Genomic DNA, 14,401 nt, shown 5'->3' on the forward strand with positions numbered 1-14,401 from the left:
GCGTGAGGCAGCAAATGAGTCAGGATATCTGTGACGGACGCCTGTTTCTCCAAGCAGCTATGCAAGCTTGCTCCAGCAGACTTCTACTTGTCTGTGTAAAGAAAGCCCTTTTGGGTAAGGCCCCCACCCAGGATCACCTGGTTTGTACCAGGTGAATAAATGTGAATAGTGAATAAATAAACACTATTTATTCAGCGGTTCCACTCGGCCAGTGGTCCTGGCACTTGTAACCTGGCCACCTCCCTGGGAGCCACGGCGCTGTCTTCCCCAAGCTCCACACTCCCAACTGGGGACAGTTACGTTTTCTCTGACCCACGGAACCTTCATCAACCAGACCTAGCTCCTCATTACCCCCGCAAGCGCCACACTCATACTCCTGTGTGTGCTTTGCCTCTTTGCCCTGCTACTGACGTTCATGGAGTATTTATGAAGCACCTCTGCTACTGTCATTCAAGGAATTTTTATTAAGCACCTACTATGTGCGGTAACTGGACCATACATTTGAGCCCTTGGTCATATCCTGTCTTAGATGATTCCGGGTATGTAATTCAGGCGTCTCCAGGAAGACTCTCAGCTCCCTGAGAGTGAGGGAGTGTGTTTTTTGTCTCCCTTGTAGCACCCAAAACAGAACCCAGCACAGTAATGGGCATATGGGAAAGTACTTGTGGACTTGACTTCTAGGCTCGAGAGTTCAGTGCTAGCTCTTGCTCCAAGGAAGGATGAGGACAAGGAGCGTATAGCTCAGTCGGCAGTATGTACCGGTTTTCCGGGGGATCTCACACTCCGGGGAGGGGACAGTGATCCTAGCCCCCTGGGTCCCCTTCAGCCTCTCTGTCCACACGTAGCTGCCTCATCCCACTCACCCACCTTCCAAAGGCTTTCCCCGTCAGCACCTGTGAGTTGTGAACTACTAGCTAATCTACGTATCTGCTCATTATTCCGCTTGTTTTCCATCTTCATCTGTTCTCTACATGTTTGGTCATGTCAGTATGACCTCCCGTCGTGAATTTCTGAACAGCAGAAGCTTGGCTTAGGCCTCTTATCCCCAACACAGCCTGGAGCTTAAGAAATGCCGCTTGGGATGGCCGGGCGCCTGGGTGGCTCAGTTGGTTAAGCATCCGACTTTTGCTCAGGTCATGATCTCATGGTTTGTGGGTTCCAGCCCCGCGTCGGGCTCTATGCTGACAGCTAGCTCAGAGCCTGGAGCCTGTTTCGGATTCGGTATCTTCCTCTATCTCTGACCCTCCCTGGCTCACGCTGTCTCTCTCTCAGAAATAAATAAAACATTAAAAAATTTTTTTTAAATAAATAAATCTTTCTTTTAAAAAAGAAAAAAAGAAATGCCTCTTGGGGCGTCTGGGGGGTTCAGTCGGTTAAGTGTCCGGCTTCAGCTCAGGCCATGATCTCATGGTTTGTGGGTTTGAGCCCCATTTTGGGCTCTGTGCTGACAGCGGGGAGCCTGGAGCCTGCTTTGGATTCTGTGTATGTGTCTCTCTCTGCCCCTCCTCTACTTGCACTCTCTCTCTCTTTCTCTCTCTCTCTCTCGAAAATAAATATTTAAAAAAATTTTTTAAAAGAAATGCCTCTTGATGATGATGACAAAGAGGGACACCAGGCCCCAGAGCCAGGCCGCAGTTGTATCGAGGGACGCTCGGTGCCCTTCCCCTGAAGCTCTGAGCTTCGGTCTGCCTTCTGTTGCAGGCGCACCTGCCGTTTGCTGTCATCGGAAGCACAGAAGAACTCAAGATAGGCAACAAGATGATGAAAGCACGGCAGTACCCCTGGGGCACCGTGCAGGGTGAGTGAATCTCCAGGAAATAGGGACAAGGGAGCCCCTACCGTCTGCCTCTTTGCTGATCTGCAGCCGCTGTCTACCTTGTTCCCGGTCTCTACCCATTCAGCTTGGGCTTCAAACACCCATAGGCATGCTCTGGCCCCCATACCTCCAGTCTCTGCCCTGAGCAAGCTCTCTTTGTCTCTAATGGAAAAACAAAAACAAATGTACGCAGAGCAAGGTAAGAGGGAGTGTGCCAAGAAAGCGTGTGTATTGGCCTGAGTGTACCAGGAGATGTACCTGAATGTAGCACGTGATTAGCCAACAGCCCAGATACCCGTCAAAAATAGATTGGGTGAGTTGCAAAGGTTCACATAATGGCATATTAGACAGTGGTGAGAACGCATGGATTACAGTTACTTGTACACAAATGAATCTCAGAAACATAACGCTGGGCTAAATAAATCATCGCAGAATACATGCTGTATGATTCCATTTATACGAATTCCAAAAGTAGACAAAACTAAACAAGACGTATATTTTTAGGAATTCATATGTAAGTGGTGAAACTATAAGGAAAAATGGAGGGTGATAAAGCCCACAGTCAGGATAGTGCCTGAGTCCCGTTTCAAGACCAGGAAAGGACACAAGGTGTGGGTACTACTTCACTGGGTTGTACGCACATTGGTATTCATTTTTACTTCTTTATTTCTGTATGTATATGATTATCTTACAATTTAGAAACAGACGTATTGGGCGCCTGGGTGGCTCAGTCCATTAAGTGTCTGACGTCGGCTCAGATCATGATCTCATAGTCCATGGGTTCGAGCCCCATGTCAGGCTCTGTGCTGACAACTCAGAGCCCAGAGCCTGCTTTGGATTCTGTCTCTCCCTCTCTCTCTCTGTCCTCCCCCACTCATGCTCTGTCTCTCTGTCTCAAAAATAAATAAACATTAACATTTTTTAAAAAAACAGACATATTGTGGGGCACCTTGTTAGCTCAGTCGGTTGAGCGTCCGACTCTTGATTTTGGCTCAGGTCATGATCCCAGGGTTGTGGGATCGAGACCCACTGAGTGTGGAGCCTGCTTAAGCTTCTGTCTCTCCCTCTGCCCCTCTCCCCCGCTGGCGCGCTCTCTCTCTAAAACAAAAAAGAAATCAGACGTATTGTCTACACACTCAGGAAACTTCTTTTGTGGTTTCCGGGTATGTGGTAAGTCACCCTTGGGACTAGTCAGTCCTGGGGATAAAGCAAGGCCTAGGCCACTGCCACGGGTGGACAAGGTGTCTGGTCCTCCAAGTCTTCAGCTATAAGCTGGGTCTCTGAGCACAGGGGCACCGTGTACGAGAGGGAGGCTGATTCACTGAACACTCATCCCTGCCACTGAGCAAAGAACAGAAAAAGAGTGGGACATTGTCCACCTCCACACAAGGCCAGCGTGCTTTAGGGCATGCCAAAGACCCTCCGGTGATAGCTGGGTTTTCCATAGGTAGGACAAGGCTGGTTAACAGAGCTGTGCTAGGTCGTGGTCCTTCTCTGCTGTCTGGGGCTGAGATCCTCTCCTAGGAACATTTGTGAATGGTTCCTGGACTCACGGTCCTAACCGGGAATGAGTTTGTGGTCTCAGCGGCAGGAACCTGAAGTCAAATGAGAGACCAGCAGATGTGGTTCCCGTGACTTCCTCCAGGTTAGATCCCACACACCCAACCAATAAAAGGGTTGTTGAAGGCTTTTCTTATAAGTTGGGAGTTCACTGTTCTGTTCGAGTGACCTTGGCATCATTCCTTGTGACTGGCCACCAGGGATCACTGTCTGGAGATGGAGGAAGAGCTGGTCCTGAGAAGTTGGCTGACTGATGTGATTTTTTTTTAATGTTTATTTGTTTTTGAAAAAAAAAAAAAAAACAGAGAGGCAGACAGAGAGACAGAGAATCCCAAGCAGGCCCTGCTGCGCTGTCAGCACAGAGCCCAACACAGGGCTCAAACTCACCAACCCATGAGATCACGACCTGGGCCAAAATCAAGAGTCCAATGCTTAACTGACTGAGCCCTCCAGGCACCCCTGATGTGATTTTGAATATTAGCTTAGGTTCTATGACAGCGAGGGGCGTTAGCCCCAAGGCAATGGGTCTTTTGTGTGTTTTTTTTTTTTAATTTTTTAAAAGTTTTATCTAATCTCTACACCCAACATGGGGCTCAAACTCACCACCCTGAGATCAGGAGTCACATGCTCTTTGGACTGAGCCAGCCAGGCGCCCCACGGCAACGGGTCTTAAGCAGAGGGGTTATATGAGCTGATCTGAGCTTTGACAAGGTTGCTCTGATGGCCACGAGGCAGTCTGTTGCACCTGGGCCCCAGCCTGTCATCCCAGACCCTCTTCTGGCACCCACTACCCTCTCCCAGGCCCTGTAAGAAGGGGGCCCTCAAGGAGGGGGCTTGTCCATTCAGGCCGGAAAGTGGGGTCCCCTTTGCCCCGGTCACCATTGCTGCTGTCAGACCATTATCCAGCCCTGAAAAGACACCTCCTTTGAAGCTACTACCTATCGTCCAGATGGGCCACACCTGTAGCCCACCCTCTCCTTGTCGCTGCCATCTATAAATGTCCTTGTTCTTCCCCTTTATTCTTTTTTTAAAATTTTTTAAAAATGTTTTATTTATTTCAGAGAGAGGGAGAAAAGAGAGAGAGAGAGACAGCGTGAGCAGGGGAGGGTCAGAGATAGAGGGAGATACAGAATCTGAAACAGGCTCCAGGCTCTGAGCCAGCTGTCAGCACAGAGCCCGACGTGGGGCTCGAACCCACGAACCGTGAGATCATGACCTGAGCCCAAGTCAGACGCTTAGCCGACTGAGCCACCCAGGCACCCGTCCCCTTTATTCTTTTGAGACTGCTCAGAACCTTTGCCTGTCCTTTCCATTGCCTGCATCTCATCCTAACTGTACCCTGCTAGTCACATAGCCTTGCCTAACCTTACCGAGGCCTTGCGTGAACGGTTTCCTAATCTGCCTGATAAGTTCTGATCCTTCCCTCAAGAGTTATCTTAAGAAGTGCCTCTTTGGTGAAGCTTTTACTCTGCTAGGAGTTCTTAGCCGCCCCCTCCCTTTCCTCTGGGCTTTCACTGCACCTTGTACCTCCATGTCGGTAATTTTTTGCATTGTATTATATTTGTCTCTTTGCATCTACTCTTCCACTAAACCATAAGCTCCTTAGGGCAAGACTCCATGACTTCGTTTCTGAATTCCCGGCACCTCATACAATCCTGGGAACAGAGATGCCGCAAATATTTATTGGACGGATGGCTGAATGCGCATTTGCCGTTATCCCCAAAGCGGTGCAGAGCACGCAGGCATTCCTGCGAGTGTGTCGGCTCGAAGGATTTGGGTCGAGGTGCTCCTGAATGCCTTCTCATATATCTGTTTGTGGTCTTGCAGTTTGCCATCACTGTCATCCTTGTAACTCTTCATAGGCGTTTTCAGTGGGAAAGCGCATCAGGGGGCACACTCGCAGGCCCTGCATGCACAAGACGGAAAGGCTGTGTCGCTGCTAGGCATCTGGCCCCTCCTTTAGCCCCTTTCCGCTGCTTCCGCCCTTCCTTTTCAGCGTGCTTTCAATACCCCCTCCCCTGCCTGCAGTTGAGAATGAGGCGCACTGCGACTTTGTGAAGCTGCGGGAGATGCTTATTCGGGTGAACATGGAGGACCTCCGGGAGCAGACCCACAGCCGGCACTACGAGCTCTACCGCCGCTGCAAGCTGGAGGAGATGGGCTTCAAAGACACCGACCCCGACAGCAAGCCTTTCAGGTACCTCTCTGGGCCGCCCAGCCCACCCAGGGGCTGCGGAAGGCTCGCCCGGGAGAACTCACACGGGGAGGCGAGACACGGGTGCCGAGACCTTAGAGCAGCAGGGCTGTCACCTGCCCGATCCACTCTGTCGCCCCCTCGGCTTGGCCCGGCTGGCTTGGTGAGCGCGGGGCCGGGAGGCCCAGAGGGTGGGCAGGGCGCCCAGGCTACTGGCTGCGCATGCGCAGACACACACACACACACACACACACACACACACACACACACACAGGCACAGCCGCGCATGCGCACCAGCTGCAGTCCGCTGTGCCCCAGGAGACCCCTGAGCTGAGCCTTTCTTCTTCAATGTGGCAGTTTGTCCCTGTCCTCTGCCTCGCGCTGTAAGCGTGACTCACTCATGAAACTGTGAGATCATGACCTGAGCTGAAACCAACAGTCGGATGCTTAACCAACCGACTGAGCCACCCAGGCGCCCCTCAGCTTACTCCTGTAAATGTTGATTCTAGGATTCTGTCCTAGGGCCTCTGTTCCTGTCACTGTATTCTCTTTGCGGCAGGTTCTTTCTACTATCAGCCCTACTTAACCACCTAGAAATAGATGACTCCCACGCTGAAATCTTACTTTTGAGCTCTGAACCCATTGCTTCAACTGCATGCCAGATATTTGCACTCAGACATCCCATAGAAGACATACCGGAGATGTCAGCTGTCTAAGTTTTAATTCCTCTTCTTCCCTCCTTTTTTAAAAGTTTATTTATTTTGAGAGAGAAGGGGAAAGAAAGTACAAGTTGGGGAGAGGCCGAGAGAGGGAGACAGAATCTCAAGCAGGCTCCACGCCATCAGCACAGAGCCTGATGTGGGGCTCGAACCCACGAACTGCGAGATCATGACCTGAGCCGAGATCCAGAGTCGGACGCTTAACTGACTTTCCCGTCTTCTTCTTCCCTCATTTTTAAACATGCTCCTTTTCCAGTGTTCCCTGCCACAGTTCATGGTACCACCGTCCACCTGGTGGCACGAGCCAAAAAACCCTGAATTATTATTTTTTTTAATGTTTTATTTCTTTTTGAAAGAGAATGAGAGAGACAGCGTGAGCAGGGGAGGGTCAGAGAGAGAGGGAGATACAGAATCTGAAACAGGCTCCAGGCTCTGAGCCAGCTGTCAGCACAGAGCCCGATGCGGGGCTCGAACCCACAAACTGTGAGATCATGACCTGAGCCGAAGTTGGACGCTTCACTGACTGAGCCACCCAGGCGCCCCAACCCCAAATTATTTTAAAGTCTTTCCAAGCTCCAGGACTTCTGCTTCTCTTACTGTTCCCTAACTTGCCCCAAATCTCCGTCCCTGCCAGCCCTTCACTTTCAGATCCCATCATTTCTTTTTTTTTTTTCCTCCTAGTTCCTCCATCCCCCACCCACCTCCCCTCTGGCAACCACCAGTTTATTCTCTGTATTAAAGAGTCTGGTTTCTTTTGTTTGTCTTTTCTTTCTTTGTTCGATTGTTTTATTTCTTTGATCCCACGTATGAATGAAATCACATGGTATTTGTCTTTCTCCGACTGACTTATTTCACGGAGCGTCACACCCTCTGGCTCCATCCATATTGTGGCAGATGGCAAGATCTCATCCTTTATTTTGTGGCTTTTTTGTGGGAGTCAGCAATCCCATCATTTATTTGGATTGTTGGGAAGTCTGTGGGTCATCCAACAGCCAGAGTGGTCTTTCTCACTTTCAAATTGCCTGAAAAAAACAGTCCCCCTGCTTAAAACCCTGCAGTGGATACCTGGCCAGGTCTGTAACACGGCGTCCAACAGCTGCTCTCTCCTGCCAGACACAGGAACCTCAGCGCCCCCTACTCCACGACTTCCTTGATCCCCTCCCACCATGTTGAACTATGCCTGGTTCCCCAAGTACATCATCCTCTCTCCACATGTGCCTTTCCACATGCTGCCCTCTTCGGAGCATGATTCCTCCTCTACTTCCCTAGGCTGACTCCTATTTCTATAAAACTGAGTCCAGGCTGGGGTCAGGGACACTTGGCCCAGGCATCTCCCGGTAGACCGGGAGTTCCTTGATCGCGAGCATAGTGGCTGTCAAATCTAGATGTTGAGTGACTAGCATAGCGGCACTTAGTTCTGCATCTAGCACATGATGGGGTTTCACCAAGTGTTTGAAATAGTTCATTAAGAGGCGCCTGGTTGGCTTAGTCGGTTGAGTGTCTGACTCTTGATTTCAGCTCAGGTCATGATTTCATGGTCATAGGATTGAGCCCCATGTTGGGCTTGGCGCTTACAGCAGGGAGCGTGCTTGGGATTCTCTCTCCCTCTCTCTTTGCCCCTCCCCCCCTCAAAAAATAAATAAACTTAAAAAGAAAGAAAGAAAGAAACAGCTCATTAACGTGGTCAGTTTCAGGGCCAGGACCTGGGAGCACAGTGCCAAAGGAAGGATCCAGATTAAGAGATGAGAGACCCAACTTCCGGTCCCTGCCCTTCCTCTAACTAGCCATGTGGTCTTGAGCAAATCACCTCACCTCTCTGGCCCTATTTCCTCATCTGTATACCAGGACATAGAAGCAGATGTTCTAAGTCCAGTCCCAAACAGCTTTTCCATTCACCAGGGCTACCCTGTGCCCCTCAAAGCCAGGCAGGTTCTGTTTTTGCACCTCTCCCCGCATTGGGGAAGGGAGGAAGGGGCAACCCGAGGAGGATCGCTGGGGCCAGTTTTCATCGAACGGGAACCATTCCAGGGGCAAGGGGATTAACCTGACTGTGTCTGCAGCTTACAGGAGACATACGAGGCCAAAAGGAACGAGTTCCTAGGGGAGCTCCAGAAGAAAGAAGAGGAGATGAGACAGATGTTCGTCCAGAGAGTCAAAGAGAAAGAAGCTGAGCTTAAAGAGGCAGAGAAAGAGGTAAATGTGACCCTGAGTGCCCAGGAGGTGGGAAAGAAGGGGCTGAGCTTGAGCATGGCAGGCAGGGGCTTCTGCCCTAAGGGCACGACCAGCCAGAGCCTTGTAGCTTACAGGCAGGAATGGGGCACGGCATCTGCAGCCCTGCCTTGGCTGGCACCGAGAGCACTGAGAGATCTATGTCTTCTTTTTTTTAATGTTTATTTATTTTTTTCGGGGGGGAGAGTGTACGGCCTCCAAGCGCGGGAGGGGCAGAGAGAGGAGAACAGAGGATCTGAAGCTGGCTGTGCACTGACAGCAGTGAGCCCAACGTGGGGCTCCAACTCCGGAAACGTGAGATTATGACCTGAGCCAAAGTTGGACACTCAGCCGATGGAGCCACCCAGGCGCCCCAAGATCTATGTCTTCTTGATTCCTCGTTCCCCAAGGCTGGGATGTGTTCTCATTCTCTGCGCTCCTTAATTCTCTAGAGTTGCAGTTGCACTCTCCCATAACAGTAGCCACTAGCCACGTGTGGCCATTTAAATTAAAATGAATTAAAATTAAATAAAACTGAAAACTCAGTTCCTCGGTCGTGTTAGCTGCATTTCAAATGCTCAGTCCTCATGTGACTAGGCTATCGGATTGGACAGCCCAGATATAGAATATTTGCATGACCGCAGGAAGTTCTAGTAGGCAACACTGGTCAAGAAGCAAGACCTGACCTACCCCATCAGGGTCAGGTGCAGACTCATTTTTTTCCCTCTTCCTGGCAGTCGGGAGCTCGGTAGGGACGGGTAAGCACTTTCCTGGCTGTCCCACCCCATGCTATCTGCTCCGACGGCCCTGCGGAAAGGGGTTCCCAGGCTGTCCTCAGTACCTTGCCGAAACCTGCCTCAGTGACAGACATCTGGGGCATTTCCCCGGTCACTTGGATATCCTGTCCCACTTCACGTTAGCAGTAGTAAGGGAACATCTGTGCAGCCCTGGCGAGTTTTTAAACTCAGGTTGGATCGTGTCTCTGGGGTTTTCATTACCTAAGCCGTGCCCGACAGAGTGAAGTTCGTCTTCCAACCGTTGGCTTGCCCCCAAGGTCCACTACCAGTTTGCCCACTGCTGCCCAAGTATGTGGCCTCAGCTCCCGGCTTAGTCACGCCAGTGACTGCTTCATCACTCTGGGCCTCGAGGCCCACGCAGACGGGAAGGACTGGGGCGCCTGGGGGGCTCAGTCGGTTGAGCGTCCAACTCTTGATCTCGGCTCAGGTCATGATCTCCCGGTTCGTGAGAGGGAGCCCTGCGTTGGGCTCTGGGCTGACAGCATGGAGCCTGCTTGGGATTCTCTTTCTCCCTCTCCCTCTGCCCCTGCCCCGCTCGTGCTCGCTTTCTCTCTCTAGAAAACAAGAAGGGAAGCACTTACTTACTTCCCAAGTCTCTTTCCCCTCAGCCTCCTAGTAAAAGCTGGTCTACATGGCAAGCCTGGCACCCACCACCCCATTCTCCTTTGCATGTCTGGTTCAGTTTCGTTTTTGGGGTGTTTTTTTTGAAGATATACTTATTTTTGAGAGCGAGCACAAGCGGGGAAGGGGCAGAGAGAGAGGGGGACAGAAGATCCGGAGCGGGCTCTGCACTGACAGCAGCGAGCTCGATGTGGGGCTTGAACTCCCGAGCCGTGAGCTCATGACCTAAGCCGAAGTCAGACGCTCAACCGACTGAGCCACCCAGGTGCCCCTGCGTGTCTGGTTCTATTCGGAGCTAGCTGAGCCTCCCCTTGGTCAAAGCTGAGGTCTCTGCACTCATCCCATTTTATAAGATTCTTTTCTCACCTTCCATGTCTGAGAACAAGTATTNCTCCTCAGACTGCCTGTGCTCCCCCGCCAGTTGCACGAGAAGTTTGACCGCCTGAAGAAGCTACATCAGGACGAGAAGAAGAAGCTGGAGGACAAGAAGAAATCCCTGGACGATGAAGTGAACGCCTTCAAACAGAGGAAGACGGCGGCTGAGCTGCTCCAGTCACAGGGCCCCCAGGCCGGAGGTTCACAGACTCTGAAAAGGGACAAAGAGAAGAAAAAGTAAGTGGTAGGCTGCTCCAGGCTTGTGGCTTCATCCTCCTCCTGCCCGCCCCCCTCAGCGCAGGGCCTGGGGGCTGGCGGCCAGGGGTGAGCCGTGGGCTGACAGATACATTCGGGGACGTAGGACTGGGCTCAGTGTCCCCTGAGTTTGGGTGACTGAGAGTAGGGGATGGCTGAGGTCCTAGGGGCCGCCGGGCCCCTCTGCTCGGCCTCTTAGGAAACCCTGCAAAGCTCCAGGTAGGGGGAGAGGTAGGGACAGGAGAGGAGAGGCAACCGGAATGAGGGAGGGGACAAAGAAGAAAGGGAGGGCAGATAGACGGTAGAGGAGAGAGCGCGCCTCGGCAGAAGCCTCTGGGCATCCCCTTTCTCCCCAGAGGTTGGTGCCAATCNCCCCATTCTCACTTAGCTGCAGCCAGCAGTTTAATTGCTGCAGCCAACAGTTTAATTGTTGCTACTGAAGGCTGCAGCCCAGTCCTGCTCTCCCACCCTGTGCTATGCATCCCTCTCGGCTGCTTAGCTGTTTCTGGCCCGGGGTACTGAGAACTTGGTGGGGAGCCCTCAGACGCTAGTAGACTCCGTGTGGCCCATCCTCAAGGTGGGGAGTGATTGTACAGGGTGCCTAGGTCCCCTGCGACTTGGTAAGGCGGGCTAGTATGGGCCCCCGCCTACGTGCGGGTCCGTGACCCTGACCCGACTCCAGGCTTTGCTTGCCGAAGTCACCCACTCCTCACCCCGGAGCCAGAGGACAGAGAAGCATTTCCAGAGGGACCTACACAACACCAGGAAACAGTGCGGGGGTCCCTCGTGCTCTAGTTGTTTCTGCAGCGGGACTCGGGGAGCCCTCGGATGCACTGTTGGGCGATGGCCTTACTAAAGGGGCCTGAGGGTCCGAAAGGTGTCCGGGGTCATTGCCTTCTGTTCTTAGCTGCCTGTTCCTGACTCCACTGTTGCACATTTGCCAGAAGGAGGAAACGTCTTCCTTGCCTCTGTGCCTGGCTGATCACTTGGGAACGAAACAGTGGCTTCTGTTCAACAGTAAAAGATTTAATATTTGTAAGCACTCAACTGGGCAATCCAGTGGCTCAAAAGTGTAACTTGAACATTCTCGCCAATCAATCCAGAGATGCTTGTTACGAAGTCATAACACTTGGTGTCAGATTCACTGACTAATGCACTGTTTTTTGGCATTACCTGGTGGATAAACTTTAACTGGCCGGGAAGCAGAGCGCCATTGGACACATTGATGCCCCTCTCTCACTCCAGGCAGAGGACCCTAGACAGGGAGCCGTGTCTCTCCAGTCTCCAGGAATATTTGGGATTGGTGATGGCACCTTTGTCCAATTCTGAGATGGGTGACAACCTTGCTGTCATGGGGTGCCGCATATTAGCAATGTGACAAAATAGACTGTCTTCTCTCCCATCCTTCCAGACACAGAAATGGTCCCAGGCCTGGGCTGCTTCTTTTATTTTAAATAATTTTTTTTAACATTTACTTATTTTTGAGAGAGAGGGAGAGACAGACTATGAGCAGGGGAGGGGCAGAGAGAGAGGTGGAGACACAGAATCCGAAGCAGGCTCCAGGCTCTGAGCTAGCTGTCAGCACAGAGCCCGACGCGGGGCTCGAACTCACAAACCGTGAGATCATGACCTGAGCCGGAGCCAGACGCTAAACGGATGGAGCCACCCAGGTGCCCTTTGGGCTTCTTCTGTAATTCCATGAACAGTTGGCTAACTTCTGGAAAACCCTTCTGTAGATCTGGGCCATTCTGCTCCCATGGAGCTGATGACGGGGGTAGGTTTGGAGGGTACAGGTCGTAGCAGTAGGCACTTCTTAAGAGATGGTGGCTGGGTCTAATAGAGTCACATATTCAGAATTTCCTCTGGCTGCCCTTAAAGAGGTTAAGAAAGAGTATCGGTGTTCCGGGGGTCCCTCCCAGCCCGCCCTTCCTCCCTGCCCCCACTCTTCCTCATTTCCTTTGACCTCTAACCCATCATTGTGTCAGCTCATAATATTGGATTTCTCCTCAAGCTCACCCCATCTTCATCAGCTCTTACTGTTTTACAGTTAACTCTGCTGTTTGCTGCATGCTGCATGAGACCCAGGGCCCTGGTAAGCTTTATTAACTCTAAATAGAGCGGGCAGTGGCTTCTAGAACACGTGTCCCCCCCATCCCACTCCCCGCCCAACACACATATCTGATCTGGCCAGAAGCCGCTTCACCGTCCTGGCTCTTGGGACTTTATGGCATGATGACACAGTGCGCTGTGGTCTCAGGTGTACATGTGGCATGTTTGCCTGCGGGATGAGGCTGCAGGGCCTCAATACTTGAGGTTTCAGTTGTGGCCATTCTTTTTTTCTTAAAAGTGCCTTAGTCCTTGCTTTCGAGAATAACTCACGTGTAAGTGATGAGGGAAGCTGTAGGGTTTGGGAGGCTGTCCCGCAGCGTCACACTTGGCATTGACCCCCAGGTTTGGGAATGTTCCAAGTCGACGGAAACTTGCTTCTCTGTTTCCCTCTGGTGGCGGTTTCTTTTTTAAAAAATTTTTAAAAATCTTTATTTATTTTTGAGAGAGAGACAGAGTGTAAGCCGGGGAGGAGCAGAGAGAGGGAGGCACAGAATCAGAAGCAGGCTCCGGACTCTGAGCTGTCAGCACAGAGCTGGAGGTGGGGCTCGAACCCATGCACTGGGAGATCATGACCTGAGGTGAAGTCGGACGCTCAACCGACTGAGCCACCCAGGTGCCCCTCTCTGGTGGCTATTTCTTATCTAAGGGGTTCAAGTTCTAAAATTCCCTTTGGCTATGTGCACCCCACCCCCCCCAAAGAAAAACCCTATAATACAAGTGAAAGAAAATGAAGAGATTTCAAATATTATAGAGATTTCCTCACATTTCATTCTATGCATACATACCAGTGTTTATGCACACCTTTGATAAGAAGGTAAGCAGGTGACCTTTAGTAACATGGATTCCTGAGGGCTAAGCGTTATGTCTACAGAGCGAACAAAAGCGGTCCTTGAGGCCATGTAGTTTATACGTTGATTATAGCAATGATTGGGCACCTTCTGTCTACTCTTCTAGACTCAGTGAGCAGGGAGGGGAACATAAATATGTTTCATTTAACATAATTAGGCTTATTACTTTACCATAGAAACTTCCAAACAGGAACAAAAGAAGAGAGAGGATAGTATAACACAGCCCCCTGTGCCCCCAACCCAGCCCCCAAACGACCGTCAACATCTGGCCAATCGCATCTCCTCTATTATCCCAGACCTGCTGGAGCATTCTAAGCAAAACCCTCACTGGTTCACCTGTAAATACTTCAGCATGTAGCTCGAAGAGCTAATGACTCTTAACGACAACAATAAAAAAAATCCATAACCACAACGCCACCGTTGTCACACCTACAAAATTAACAATTGTTAACCTAAAATTTCTAGTCCATGTTCAGAAAACCCCAGTCGTCTCATAAGGGCCGGTTCCACTTGCTTTGTTTGGGTCAGGGAATATCAAATACCAGGAAGACTTCCCCCCCACTCACCGACGTAGTTTAGGATTTCAGTGGGGCGCCCGCTGTGAGGTCCCCCAAACCGATGGCTGCAGCTACTACTCCGGGGACTTTGGACAGCTGGCCAGACTTCCTACTTGCAAGCAGATCTCGAAGAGGAGTCCGGGGACGCTTCTGAAAGATGAGGCCCCTGAAATTGGGCCAAAGGGCACCACCCTCAGGGAACAATGAGACGATGTGTTGTCTGGCTTATCTAGGCACGTCTTGGAGCCCCTGTTCATTGACGGGAATGAAAGGGCAGATCTCCATCTAGAAGGCCGTGAGCTCCTCCAGGGTTGTCTGCTGCTGCAGTTCTAGTGCGTGGCC

General features: G+C 51.3%; 1 protein-coding gene across 3 annotated transcripts in view; it reads left to right on the forward strand.

The window, feature by feature from the left end:
- Nucleotides 1-14,401, forward strand: part of SEPTIN6 (septin 6) — a 57,331-nt gene that overhangs the window by 36,721 nt on the left and 6,209 nt on the right. For 2 of the 3 annotated variants that reach the window (XM_077753060.1, XM_077753059.1), the window contains exons 6-9: nt 1,702-1,798; nt 5,405-5,573; nt 8,350-8,482; nt 10,337-10,527. In XM_077753060.1, the coding sequence (XP_077609186.1) occupies nt 1,702-1,798; nt 5,405-5,573; nt 8,350-8,482; nt 10,337-10,527 (590 nt within the window). Of the gene's footprint in view, nt 1-1,701; nt 1,799-5,404; nt 5,574-8,349; nt 8,483-10,336; nt 10,528-12,592; nt 14,375-14,401 lie in introns of those variants that run through there. The other variant, XM_077753061.1, reaches the window with a different exon arrangement.

This window comes from Crocuta crocuta, unplaced genomic scaffold, assembly GCF_008692635.1.
Source record: "Crocuta crocuta isolate KB4526 unplaced genomic scaffold, BGI_CrCroc_1.0 scaffold944, whole genome shotgun sequence".
NCBI lineage: Eukaryota > Metazoa > Chordata > Mammalia > Carnivora > Hyaenidae > Crocuta > Crocuta crocuta.